This window comes from Phacochoerus africanus, chromosome X (genome assembly GCF_016906955.1).
Source record: "Phacochoerus africanus isolate WHEZ1 chromosome X, ROS_Pafr_v1, whole genome shotgun sequence".
NCBI classification, from domain to species: Eukaryota; Metazoa; Chordata; class Mammalia; order Artiodactyla; family Suidae; genus Phacochoerus; species Phacochoerus africanus.
In genome coordinates, this window is record NC_062560.1 from 86,139,554 (window position 1) to 86,153,775 (window position 14,222).

General features: G+C 38.0%; 1 protein-coding gene across 2 annotated transcripts in view; it reads right to left on the reverse strand.

The window, feature by feature from the left end:
• The window catches only part of PCDH19 (protocadherin 19), a 107,228-nt gene that overhangs the window by 24,291 nt on the left and 68,715 nt on the right, over nucleotides 1–14,222 (reverse strand). The window contains exon 4 of one of the 2 annotated variants that reach the window (XM_047765551.1): nucleotides 10,744–10,913. In XM_047765551.1, the coding sequence (XP_047621507.1) occupies nucleotides 10,744–10,913 (170 nt within the window). Of the gene's footprint in view, nucleotides 1–10,743; nucleotides 10,917–14,222 lie in introns of both variants that reach the window. The other variant, XM_047765550.1, reaches the window with a different exon arrangement.

The window sequence follows — 14,222 nt, forward strand, 5'->3', positions numbered from 1 at the left end:
TCAAATTCTATGCTTGTCCCCCTCTCAGGATTGCTGTAATGGATAAACGATATAACAGGAACTGCCTTCACGATGATTTGGGGGACTTTTCAGGACTTTAAACATACTATATTAAGTGGAAACTTAAGATACCAAAGGGGCTCCACGTAATGCTGAAAGTAGAATATTAGGTCCTGTGCCTAGATTTCTGATATAGGTGTTTTAATCTCTAAAAAGTCCTAGATGATTAACATTAGGCTCCTGGAAGAAGTACCAGTTTCCTCAATTAAATAAAGTAATGCCCAACTTTGCAAATCATACTTATTTAATAGACAGCCAATTCCTCATTTAGAGATTCTGTCCCCTAGGATCACGTAAGTTATTCATTTTAGATAATCTTTCTTTAGGACAAGGAGAGGGAAACGAGGCACTTCCAGGTGCTGTAGACGGATAAACAAAAGCACAGGATGAAGACATGAGTCCAACAGGTGTGGAACACATCTCAAAATGTTCTTGGCTCAATGACACTTACTTCTGGGTGTGGAAACTATCTAAAAGGGAGCAGGATGAAGGACAAGAGCAGAAAAGAATGTTCCTCCTTCATCTTCCTCATGAAAATGTATAATAGTTTGAATGCTGGGTAAGCCCATTTGGTAACCTATCATCTTGAGCTAAACAGCTCTTAAATAGAGAAGACTTCCCCCCTCCCAACAGTACAAAGCTCATTCCTTGGCTCATCCTGTAGAAAGGAAGCAAAATACACCTCTAACACCCTTAGGCAATCAAGAGGAATTTAGTCCAAAGCAGAAGGCAGACAGGGAGTCTGGCAGACAGGGCTACAGGCTGGAAGTGGGTACCTTCAGACCATCAACATATAAAGTTGGTAGAAACATCTGCTGCCCACTTCAGTACCACTGGAGTCTGGAGAGCATTATAAACTATACCAACTACAGAAGCAACTTTTCCAGCATTTTAATTACTGGGACTTTACAGATTAATCAGGCAAAACTTACTTAAATGGCAAGTCAGTCATTTTCCTCCATGAGGGGAAACACCACACTAATGGAAACCTTCAAGTAGACTGTGTTTCTTTGAAAATTGGATTTTAAACCAAAGATCCAAAGCCGATAGTTTTATGAGTCTCTAATTAGTGTCACAAAGGAAACACCAAAAGGTTAATAAGAGATGGTTAGTTTGGAATGGTTTTCTGGTGCCAGCTCCAGCAGCTCAGTCTGTTTGCAGATTCATTAGTTGCATAGATTGATTATCAGCTGAATTCAGAAAATGCTCACTTGCTGTGTTAGCAGAAGGCTAGTGTAATTTGATACACCTACCCTACAGCTAACTAGGGCCCAACAGTAAGGTAATGTTTTCTGCAGCCAAATAAGGCAGGTTTTCTTTGCCTTCAATTTCAGTTGACATCAATTATAAGTCTGAAAATGTTTGGTGAAGCTCCGAGAGGCATAATGAAACCTTCTAAGTTGACAGTTGGCACAAAAAAAAGTCTGGCTCCAGGTCTTTAAGATCCACTTTGGGCATAGGCACTGTATTTCTAAATTCTCATTTTGCCACTAAGCAAGTTCACCCATTGTAAGAAAACCCAAACTTAACAGGAAACTCACAGATAATCACTCAACTTCTAAGATGTACAGTATTGATGGGCAGTGAGTCAAGCAAAAGAATTTGCACTTTGGGCTTCACCCTGGACTTTGCCATTGATTTGTGTTCCAATATTAATAGTCTTTAAATTCTCAGTGTATCAGTTTTTCTTCCAGAAAAAAAAATGGAACAGATATTTATATGAAGCATGTCTCTGAATAAAATGGCTCCTTGAATTAAAAGGACTAAATTTTCTAGCTAGTGATAGTTCCCCCAATTAAAAACAGTTCATGTTTGCATATGAATGATGGTTCGGCTTCTGCATCTGACTTGCTTTAGTTTATCAACAGTGGGCAACCTGACTCTTACAAGCTGGAGGCGTTTTTTTTTCCAATAAGCTGATTTTTAAATTAAATTAAAATCAAAACCATTCTTTTGGTTCACCTCCCAGATTAGAGCAACTGACAGCCTCATTAATGATTAAAAACAGCAGGTGGTGATGTTTTGGAACAGTTTGACCAGTCTGAGTATCTTGGAACCTATACCATTTCTCTCTTCCTCCTTTTCCATGTATTAAAAAGTAAAGAGTCTATTGTTCATACAGGTTGGAAACTCCACAGGGTGAAAGAGGAGGGAAGAAAGTGGTCAAACATCTATTATTATCCAAGTTAAGGAGAGAAAAGAGAGACTGTATGAGCTGGAGGGTAGAGAAGGTGGCCACGCAAAAATTGGAAAATGATTCTCTGGCACCGGATTTGAATTTGCAAACTCATGGTTGGGAAGCTGTCTTGCCTTAATCGACTAAGGTTACCAGGTTTCTCCAGGTGATAACAGCAGTGTTTGTTTACAGTTATCTATTTAAAAGGGAAGGAACATAATATGTTATGCTTTTATTTAAAGCATACAGATTACTGTTGCACTCCTGCATGACTTAGAGTCTGGGTACTAGACTACGAATTAAAAAGAACATAAGGCTTAGCTAACTGGAGTAGAGGGAGATGAACATGTTTTTAAAGTTTTAACTTCTGCCAAATTGAAAATCTTTCTGTTCACCTAAGACAGGAATCTAAAGAGTCTCATTTGCCATGAAAGTGGATATTTTTAAGATTAAAAAAAAGCTTATGAGGAGTTCCCATCGTGGCTCAGCAGAAATGAATCTGACTAGTATCCACGAGAACTCAGGTTCGATGCCTGGCATTGCTGAGTGGGTCAGGGATCCAGTGTTGCCGAGAGCTGTGGTGTAGGTTGCAAATGCAGCTCGGATATGGCATTTTTATGGCTGTGGCATAGGCTGCCAGCTACAGCTCCAATTCTACTCCTAGCCTGGGAACTTCCATATGCTGCAGGTGTGGCCCTAAAAAGACAAAAAAAAAAAAAAAAAACTAATGATAAGATGTTGTCTATTCAGATTTAACATGTTACAAGTTTGTTGTCTATGTTGTGGTGAAGAATAATGAGGCAGACCTATTATTTCTGATTACCAGGAACCCTCAAAAAACAAAGTGTCTCTTATGAGACAAAACTTGGAATGAATTCATCCAGAGTTTATTTTCTGATAAACTCCTTTGACCCCTTCTGAATTCAGTGCCTTTTGAATCACCTCTGCTACCTACCAGTTTGCCTATTCCTCCAATCATAACAGTAGATCTTTGACCTGCACATTTGGGGGTGAAGTTCAGTGTTCACCATAAAACCTAAAACCCACAACATCTTTCTGATTTTGTCACCTGCACGCAAATGTCTAGCCCTAAAGGATTTGCTCCAAAACAACTCTAGAAACTGGTATCTCTTTAGCCCAAGCCATGAGGAACTGCTTTGCATTCTGTGTACATGGCAGAATAATTGGTTTGGGGGGGTGGGAGCGGGCTCCATTATGCCCAAATGTGAAAGCAACTATTTTATCAACCACCTGAAGCTGTGTGTAAGTCTCTAAAAAGCAACTTTTTCTGATGGCTCTAAAGGGCAGTTCAAACCTTTTCCAATCAGGTGCTTGGTGATTTTTCCATGGCTGGAGTTTTATTGGGAGAAAGTTTTATTGGGAGTCTTTTAGGATGATAAATTGAAAAGATTTTCTTGTCAAGCCACATTTCCAAAGTGGATGTGTCAAATTAGCTTTTCTTGGCTGAAAATGAACAAACAGGCAATGAGCTATCTGGTGAAGACAGAGACCAAAAATACCTGGGGCAAAGACCTGACCCTGGATGAAAAAAAGCATCTACAATAAGAGAGGAAAACCATCTCACAAGTATTTTGCCTATATAATAAATAAAATATAATTTTGATATCCTTGAAATTGATTCTTAAATTACGATTAGACTTAATTCTTCATATTTATTTCATAATGAAATGATTAAAAAGAAAATGAACAGAAAAAATACTTCGTAAATATTTAAATGTAAAGTTCAGATTTATGTTTTCCCATCCTGATGGAGTTTACTTGTGGTTTTTAAGCATCAGGACATAATTTTAAATAATTTAAAGACCCAAAGAAGATAATACTTTTGATATTTCAAAGGACTTTTTGAGTATGTGAAGCAATCCCTATGATCTAGTCCTATCAAACCATCTTATTTGCTTCTCAACTGTTGTCCTATTGGCAGTGTCCCTACTTATCGTGGCCTACAGAACTTGCTTTACCATGAAGCAACTGGAAAAAATTCACCTGGAAAATCGCCCAAATAAAACATTTATCTTGCATACTATGTCGGGCCTGGCTTCCGCTATTCTTCCAAAAGGATCCCTTTACACCAAAGTGTCTTTTGAAATGCATTTTGCTTTCCAGCTCAAATAATCTTAATTAATTTATTCACTGATCCTATGCAGTCTATTCCATACTGGACCATTTGTGCTACTGGGCCATAAATTCCTAGAGAATGAAATTCTTAATTGTTCAGTGCACTCCCTTTATATAGCTCCATTCTCCAGTGTTTTCCAAGTGCTCAGAAATATAGAAATGCTTAGTGTCAACCAGTCAAGAAAGCCCTTGGTATTTATTCTCTTGATGAATAATGTATCCCTTACCACTGGTAATTATTAATAATAAAATTTATAATAGACAATGACTATGAGATAACAGTTCCAAGTGGATCAGGGAAACATTATTATATAAAAAAAGAATACTGCTTCTATTTAAAAGCAGATGAACAGAGCTGTCCTAAAAGAATTCTGTGACCAAAGGGCCCGCGCAAAATAATGCTAGCAAACAACTGCTAACACCATGGATTTTCCCTTAGTTAAGGACAACTTTTTATTCTACCAACTACCTTGCCAATAAGATGTAAATAATGCTTTGGAAGGAGTCCAATTATCTGGTGCAGCAATGTAGTTGAAATAAACAAAAGAGTCCACCTGTCACCTCTCTTCCCACCTATCCAGACATTGCTGACACTGAGAATGGATAAAGGTCCTGGACGTGAGAAGAAAAGGGAGACTTGGTATTGAGTATCACTGAGTACCTCTAAACTAGCATTATAATGGGACATGTCAGAGATTAAACCTTCCATCTTACAGTGACAGTAACTAAAAGTAAGCAGGAATGTCAATCTCAGAGCAGATAGATTTAAAAAGAAAATGTTTACCACTGTGACATTGTTCAAATTAGAATATCAAGGAAGAATCATGATACTATTATTAAAAATAAAATCTTAGGAGTTTCCTGGTGGTCCAGAGGTTAGGATTTGGCACTTTTGCTGCTGTGGTCCAAGTTCAATCCCTAGTCTGGGTCTGGGAACATCAAGTTGTTGTACACCACAGTCAAAAAGAAAAAAAAAAAAAAGATCTTGACTGTAACAGTTTTCTTTTACTGCTTCTTTTGCTTTATTGGCACGATATTAATAAGGTTTTAATTAATCCTAGGCTCTATTCTTATAATGATTTTGTAAATCAGAAAATTATTCATTTCATCATTGAGCTGACCTTGGTAACCCCAGTAAAACCCAGATAAGGAAAATCAAAAAAGATGATAACTTTCATACTCAATAACAGAAGTAGTTGACACATTCCCAGAGCCTGACATATAGCAGGCACTCAAAAAATTGCCGAATGAATGAATAATATGTATCTATGCATGGACTATTCCTGCCTGGCATTAGAATGATATATACCCAAGGCATTGAAAAAACCTGAAAGTCATATGTATAGAAACAGTGTGTATGTACACATTACTGTGTTCAAGTAATTAAACATTTTACCCAGTATATTTCCAATAGGCTGAAGACATTATTAAAAGAGCCTATATTCACAAAACCAGGGGAGAAATAACGACATGAATTGCAAAACAGTATATCTAGCCTCAAAGATGCTAATTAGGGTCCAGGGGGATCTAATCAACCTCTTTGTTGAAGTAAAGATAAAACTTTTTGACAGCAAATGCTATTCTGATAAAATGGAATTTTCAATTACTCTATGAACATCTGGTCCATGCTACCATTTCTGGGGCCCGGCAGCACATTGCTTTGCAATGTCACAAAACATTCTCCATCGAGAACTCCTATTTTGCTAAGAGACTAATTGAAATGAGTGTTTGGAAATTTAGTGAGGTGAGAGGTGAGTCAGGGGGATAGGTAAAAGGATATAAGGAAAGGATGTTCAGTCACTGAATCATAGTTTCATTAAAAGGCTAGAGGATATGAAAGTACACATTGTTGGTAGAATGTAGAAAGTGTAAATGTCTTAATATACACCTGTGTTTGAAACTAGACTATGCATAGTATGCAGCCTACAGAACATTTTCACGGCTAATTTGCAACAGCAGTTGCATTAAGCATAGAGCAAGTTCTTCAAATCCAGGTTTTACACAATAAACATGTTAAATGACATTCAGGTGATGAAACAGCAAACAAACAAGTTTAGTAAAATGCGGAAGAACCTACACTTCCAGAAATAAAGCAATCCTTATATTGCATGGGGATGCTTTTAGATGTGAAAATCAGATAGATATTATCACAAATTTCTGTATGCTCCTTCTATTTGATATCAACTGGCATAGGAGCGAAGCCAATTCAGTGTCATAGTGAACTCCAAATTAGGTGCACATTAGAGCAATGGAAGTCATCGTTTCAGTTGAGGAATTTATAATCAATAATTAAAATAATAAGGTAAGAGAGATTTGAGTGTGATTTGGAACAAATTAGTTGGGCTTGGGACTTGTATGCACAGTTCTAAGACATGAACCTATAAACTCTAATTTCATAACAGGACTACATGTTTGTGTATGCACAAATGGGCAGGCAAAGAAAGAGGAAACAGAAGTCTATTAACCCCAGTACTATTCAACCCAAAAATAACCCTGATAGGAAGAGACTGAAGCCCAGTGATACCCCCAATTATGCAGGAAACCCATGAGCCTCTGGCACCCGTGACCACCCTACATTTTGGCTACTTTCCTTAGAGATTGTTGGTGGAAATTTTGTAGTGCAAAATTTTTGTCGCTGCCAATTGGTAATTTTAACCAAACAACTTACATTCAGGGAGGGAAAGCATTGGTTAAAAGATTTAAGTGTGACTCCCCAGCTCAGCACCAAATCACCTCAGGAACTAAATCAGGTGGTAAAAATCTGCTGAGTGACACTTACTTGTTCACAAGACACTCTGAGAGCTATAGAGAGATAGCATTCCAAAAAGTGCCATCTGCCAGTAGAAAGTACAGGATAAAGAATGTTCTGTTACTTTCTTTTCTGGGAAGCCATGACAAGAGCTACGGTACTGAGAACAAGCTGAGGCGTATTAATTTAAAGGCACTGCAGATGATAAATGTAATTCAGTCAGCTGGCAACCAGGAAATTCAGCTCAGCCAGTTCATCAACCCACTGACCTGGTTTTAGGCATGTCAAGGCTGATACCAGGATTGACAATAATCCTAAAATCAGAGATTCCTGTCACTCCCTCTTATCTCTGCCCTGACCCAACTCACAGATGTGATCAAAACACAATGCAAAGTCAAGTGTCTAAGCTCAGACTTTTGCCCTTCAAGTACAAAACTCTTCCAGACTTTCTTTCTTTGGTTGACTGTAGTGATTCTGGGTTCCCATCTCTAGGAATGTCCTTAGAGGAGGGTTACTGAAAATTAAAAGATCTGAGAGTCACAAATCACAATTGACATTCACACTGAGCATTCTTCAGCTACAGTACAGTTATAAGAATAAAGCCCAAGAAAGTTTTGGCAATGTGAAGAAGCACAGGGCTCAAGTGTATAAGAGAGCAAGGAGCAAAATACACTTTGTACCTTTTCCTCAAACACTGGCAACACAATATTAGCTCATTGAACAACCTGTTCCTGGTCAAGGAAAAATTAACAGATGCATAAATATCTTCATTTTGAAAATCCTGATATTCTCCATCATTCATATGTCCATGCATATGCAAAAAAAGATGTGCTAATATCCAGATTAGAAACATCATAGAAAGAGCTACAGATATAAAATCCAAGGTGCGCCAGACTCAAAACAAGTGTAAGATGTACTCAATTGGGTATAACTGGCCCAACTTTGGAGCAATTCTGACAGGACCAGAAGATATAATATTAAGAGCAGAGTTAGTCTCAGAAGGTCATTATAACCTTTGCTCTTCTCCAGAGACATCCACTCAAACCTCAAGAATAGTTCAGTCCTGGAACCATTAGGATTTCAGGGCACTTGGGTTTGAGATGCATTATCACAGTATCAATGAACCAAAGAGACCTGGGATCTTTTTTTTTTTTTTTTCCCTCAAGGAATCTTTCAGACATTCAGGGCAGGTCTGAGTATAGAGGAGATTCCACTTTCCCTCTTCATCTTCCTAACTCAGTAGTCCTCAGAATCAACAGTACCATATCACCCTGGAACAAATCTAACTAGAACCACATTAGTTATGATTACTGGTTATGTAACTAAAATGGTTACAAGATCAGGCACGATAAGTTCATTCAGTGATTGCCTTTCAACCACTGGACTTTAGGATAAAATGAGAAACAATTATGTGAATCCAGATTTGAGACAGTAAAATGCTATAAAATGTTAATTTTTGAAATTTTTGCTATTATTAGAGGTAGCAATATTCAACCCAAGTGAACTGGTGACACCATCTGTGTGGCTAGCCTAGAGTTGATTTGGGATACATCAATTAAGTACCATTCTGTAAAGCTCAGTAGTACTGGGTAGGATACCATATGGTAGAGCCAAAGATGTAACTCAAGCAAGACCTGAATTACCTTTGTACCTAAATTTTAATGACTCAACCAGATTGAAAAAAAAAATAAACCTAAGAGTTGGTTCAAGGCTTAGCTGTGGCTAGAATAATGGGAAAAAATGTGGATACATACAGGAGAAGAGAATATTGAGAAACAAAATGTAAAAGTGTTACCAAAACAGAACAGCAAAAAGTGTGTGTACATGTGTGTGTGTGTGTGTGAGAGAGAGAGAGAGAGAGATCCCCATCTTAAACATAGGAGAGTCTTGGAAATAAAGCCACACATATCTTTTAGAATCTCATTATTATACAACCTACAGCAATATATATACCATATATCCCATTTGTAAGAAACACTCTCCCAGAAAAAATGAGCTTCAGTCCACTAATATTGTTTTCCTAGAAATATGTGACAAAAAAGCCAAAACAGATGTTGTTCTAGCAAGGTACAAAGTGAGAATCAATTACAACTATTTCTTTTCCTGAAGTCATTTCATTTTAGAGAGCATCTGACTAAAACCTTTTCTGATATAAATGAAAAAGCATTTCTTTGAGACCCAGTGACTAGTAAATGATACATATCAGTTGGTATCCTGTGACATGTAGCTAATCCTCGGAGAATTAAATAGTCTCTGTTTCAGTTATATAAATGTTTAATTTTTTCATCTTTCGTCTTAGTAAGGTTGCCCAGAAAGTAGTATATTATCTCTGCGGATGTCAGCACTCTCCAATTAGGGAAGAGAGCAGTGCACAATCGCTAGTGACTTCTATACATTATAGACTTTGACACTTGGGTCTGCTGGGGAGGGGATGGATTAAACAGTTTAATAGAATCTAAAGTGATTAACTTTTTTTTCCATAGAAAACATTTTGTTTTGTGGATCGTGCATTTTTTTCCTTTGGATTCATTTACGAGAACAAAAAAAAAAAAAGGCATTTAATGATGTTTATAGTGAAATGAAACAGCTGAAGACCAGCACATAATCACCATATTTTGTTTTCTCATCTTTAAATCTTTTAGCAGTGGGACTTCCAGCTGAGCTTGCATCTAGCTTCTCTCAAGACATAGCCAAGCATTCTGAAGCTTCACTGAGCCTAAACACCAAGCTGAATTCATAGTTCTTAATTGAAAAAGACAGGCTGTTTGCCTAGCATGTTTGCATCAGTAAAACATTGAAAATGACATTTGTGCCCAAGTCCATCTGAACATTCTGCCTTAGCTGAATGTTGTTAATGTTTTTATATCCTAGTTTATGCCTGGCACAGTTTTAAATAGCTCCTCTTGTTAAAGCATGTGTGGCTGAGTCCACAAAAATAGACTCTTCTTCATACATGAGGACGCTGCTCCTGACATGTGCTTTGGGGCGTTTTTTTACATACACAGACTGTTACATTAAGGCAGACGTGTTCTCTTACCCTGGTCTATCCTATGACCAATGGCATGCATTTGCATGGAAGCTAGATAGATTTGGCATTGCAGCCCCATAGACAAAATGGGAAGTTTTGTACTCTCTCCCCTCAGTAAAGTGTATGCAATCTGTGGTCAGAGAACAGAGTCCCTTTCTGGGTGAAGTTAACCAGCCTGATATGGAAATAAAATTCACTCCTTTGGTGGTGTTAATGCTGTGTTCTCTGCAACTCAATCGCTCAGTCAAATTCATGTACTAAAGCCAAAAGGCATTTGTTCCTGGTGAGAAGGCATCTGCTCATTTCCTACGTGCTCAGTACAGTTATGATTGAAGAGTATGTATGCAATGGGTATAGGTAGTCAGCTTTTTAAATGCCTGAACATTATACAATCCTAGAGGATCAGCTTGGGAAAGGTGAAGAAGAATCTGGACTAGTGTCAGGACATCTCAAAAGCCTATAGATGCTGCTAAGGCATGAGCACAATGCACACCTTGACAATATACTCATTATGGTAAAGTACTACAGTGATCCTCCAAATGTTCTGGGTTCTTTGGAATCTATAGTTGCAACTTAAGTCTGATCAGCCCTTACCATGGTCAGGCATCTGAGATCCCATGGAGGTCACACTGGTGTTCAGCACATCATTGACAGCAGTGTCACAATACAGGCTGCGCTGGACGTCATGCTCACTGTCAGTCTGGTCGCTCTCCTCATGGCCGCTATCCTTCAGGCTGTTGCCCTCTAAGTCCTTGAAGGTGGAGCTGCTGGGTTGAAGAAAGAATGATAAAATTATAAAACTGTGATAGGCCTGACTTTTAAAAAATCTTTCAGAGCCAGGATGACATCAGGTCTGTGGTGAGGCCAACAGTGACTGGATTGTCCAACAGGGTAGGAGGAAGAGAAATTTCTGTTTAAAGATCATGGCACTTAACACTGTAGAGAGGTTCTCACTATTGGATGCTGATGCAGCTAATACTTTCATTCACTTATCTTCAGTGCATCACTACAGGCGAGGCAGAAGAAGCTACAACTCTGAAACAACCACCTGCAAAAAATATCATCATTTCAGAATTTTTTCTCTTCTTATACAAAGTAAAATAATAATAGCTAATGTTTACTGAGAAGTCAGTAGGCATGAAGCACTGTTCTAAGTGCTTGACATGAATGAACTTTTTTCAGCATCGCAACTCTATAACAGAAAGGTACTATTAATAGTTACATTTACAGGTCAAAAAAAAAGAGGCACATGAAAGTTAAATTATGTGTCCAGTGTCACACAGCTGGTGAAAAAGTAGCAGATCTAAGACAAAACACAGGCAGTCTAGCCCCAGAGCCTGGACACAAGCCCTATGAGTACTGCCTCTCCAAAGATATCTACTAACCAACTGTCAAAATGAAAGTGGCGGACATTGAGGTAACGCAATTAAAATAGAAAGGGTAATCAGGATCTGAGACCTCAAGTCAGTTTTAACTGAAAAAGGCTGGGGGATAGATTCAAAGAAAAACAGGAGAGAGGTAGGAGCTAAGAAGAGGAAAGCCTTGGTGCATGGAAATGTGAGATAAAAGTGAGAACCAGAAAGTGAGCTCTAATGAAACTGGGAGTGTAGTTACGCTAAGAACATGGCAACTTTTAGCTCAAGAGTTTGTGAGTAAATTTTTCTTGTACTGATTAAATCAATCCACCATTCAAGGCACTAAACCTACTGTCCATGAACCGCACACTATTTCTCATGAAATAGGAATAACACATAAGGTGCATCCATAGAGGCCCCATCTGCTATTTCTAATACTTTGTGTGTCCTGACAGAATCTGCAGCTGTGCTGCACCATGAACCATAAATTATGCATCTGAAATACCTAGTGAATGGTGAATCCATTCCCTAGTCAGTGAGGAGGCAGCAAAGGCATACTCAAAGAAAATGTGTTGTTGTCTCAACAAGGGAGAGTAGCACACTTGTGAATTAGGACAAGTCCCAGCAGACCTACTGTACCTCTGAAAAGGGAGCCCTGTGGAGATGACACTGCAAACTCACTTGATCTGCTCAACCTTGAACATCCACTGGCCTGACTCTCCTAGGCTTTGATAAGAACATTCAGTACATATAAAGAGCTATGCCATGGACACAATGGCTACATTGTCATTCTCCACACTTGGCCAAAAGGAATCACAGCAGATTTTTAACATATGACCAACCTAGATGTAGAATGCTTGCTGCCCTGCATATGAAAAGGAAAAGATCACAAGGGCAGTAACTGGAAAGCCATAATTATCAGAAAATGAAGGGCAGAAGGGGGTGAAGCGTTGACCTGTTTGCTAATTATTTTCAGAAAGAATAACCGAGTATCAACTGTATTAAAACTAAAATCACTCAATGGGGCAACTCGTTCAGTTCCTCCAAATTATGTCATGCAGTTACTCAGCCCTGTGGACCCACCAGGATGCAGTTTCATTCAAAAATGAATCATCCTATGAGTCTTTTATGGTCATTAAGACCAATTGGAAACACATGCTTTAACGTGTGTCACCATCTCTAGCTTTATGGCACAGATTTCGAGGCTTCCTGTAAATACTAATCCCACAGCATGAACAGATTCAAAGTTTATTTTTTAGAAAAAAATTTGGTCCTGCCCACATACACCCCTGCACCTCAGGAGAAAGGAAATGACCTGCCTGGATGACATTACAGGCTCCAACATGTTTATAACAAATAATTTTTCAACCTGCATTTCTATCTGATGCATATGAAAATTTCTTTAATCCACAACAATACAAAATTGTTATTTTTTAAAAAACAAAATTATTACCTTAAGCCAGAGAATTCAACCCTGAATTGACTGCATTTCAGCAGTTGCCAAAACTTTCTTGAGATATATGATGGTGAGGGATATAGAACAAGGACAATGCAATTAACAATTCCTTAGAGCAAGGTTTCCCAACTTTGGCATTATTGACATTTGGGGCTGCATAATTCTTTGTTGGGGGTGGGGATGTCCGGTGCATTGTAGGATAGACTCCACCGACTAGATGCCAACAGTGCCCCTCCCACAAGTTATAACCCAAATTGTCTCCAGATATTGCCAAATCAGCCCCAGTTGAGAACCACTGCTCTAAGTTCTTTATCTCTACTCCTGTAACATGTTAGATTTCCTGACTATAGTAGAAAGAGCACTGAACTTGGAGTGATTAGAACAAGCAATAATCCATAATCTGCCACTTAGTCTATGGGACCCTGGGCCTGATAGCTACTAATGGCTTTGTGCCTTGATTTCCTTGTCTATAAAATATATTTGCTAAAACCTCCTTCACAAGGCCATTTTGAGGACTCAATGAGATACTTCACATGAAGTACCAGGTATATACAAATGCTCAACAGTTATTGTTTAATATGATCATTATTCTCATATATCATAATGCTTTCATTGTTTTACATTTAAATAGTACATCCATAGTTTTTTTTTTACAGGACTAATATAGCAAATGTAAATATAAAGAATGTTTTTATATCTTCTGTAACTTATAGTCAGACATTGTCCACTATGTTCATTTCTTCTAAAATTCAGGAACAGGAAAAAAATTCTCCTGTCCAATGTGTATCCTTCCTTTACTGAAAAATGAGAACTATATGCTCAGGTATACTTACTGTTTTGTCTCAGCTTCTCAAAAGCTTCAGAGTAAATATAATGTTTGATTGCAGTGAGTTAGATGCAAAGGATATCTATTTAGCTTCTCCTAACTGGTTTTGGATCTGTCTTTTTAAAATTCCATCATCATTTCTATATGCATCTGAATATTATAAACCACCTCAGAACTTTTGTTTTTTTCAGGTAGAAGAAAAGAAATATTAAGAGTGAAGAATTGGCTACTAGGGTTTAAGGGACTGTAGTGAGTGTAAGTCACATATTCTCTAAAGAAAAAGCAAGGGGTATTAACTCTCCTCCCCCAAACCTCAGAATAGTTAACTTGTTCAAAGATTAGTTTGCTCGTCTGAAAAACTAAGAACCACTTACTCTTATCTTGTAAGGACATTTAGTAGCTTAATGAATGGATTTCTGTAAGGCAGTTTAAGACT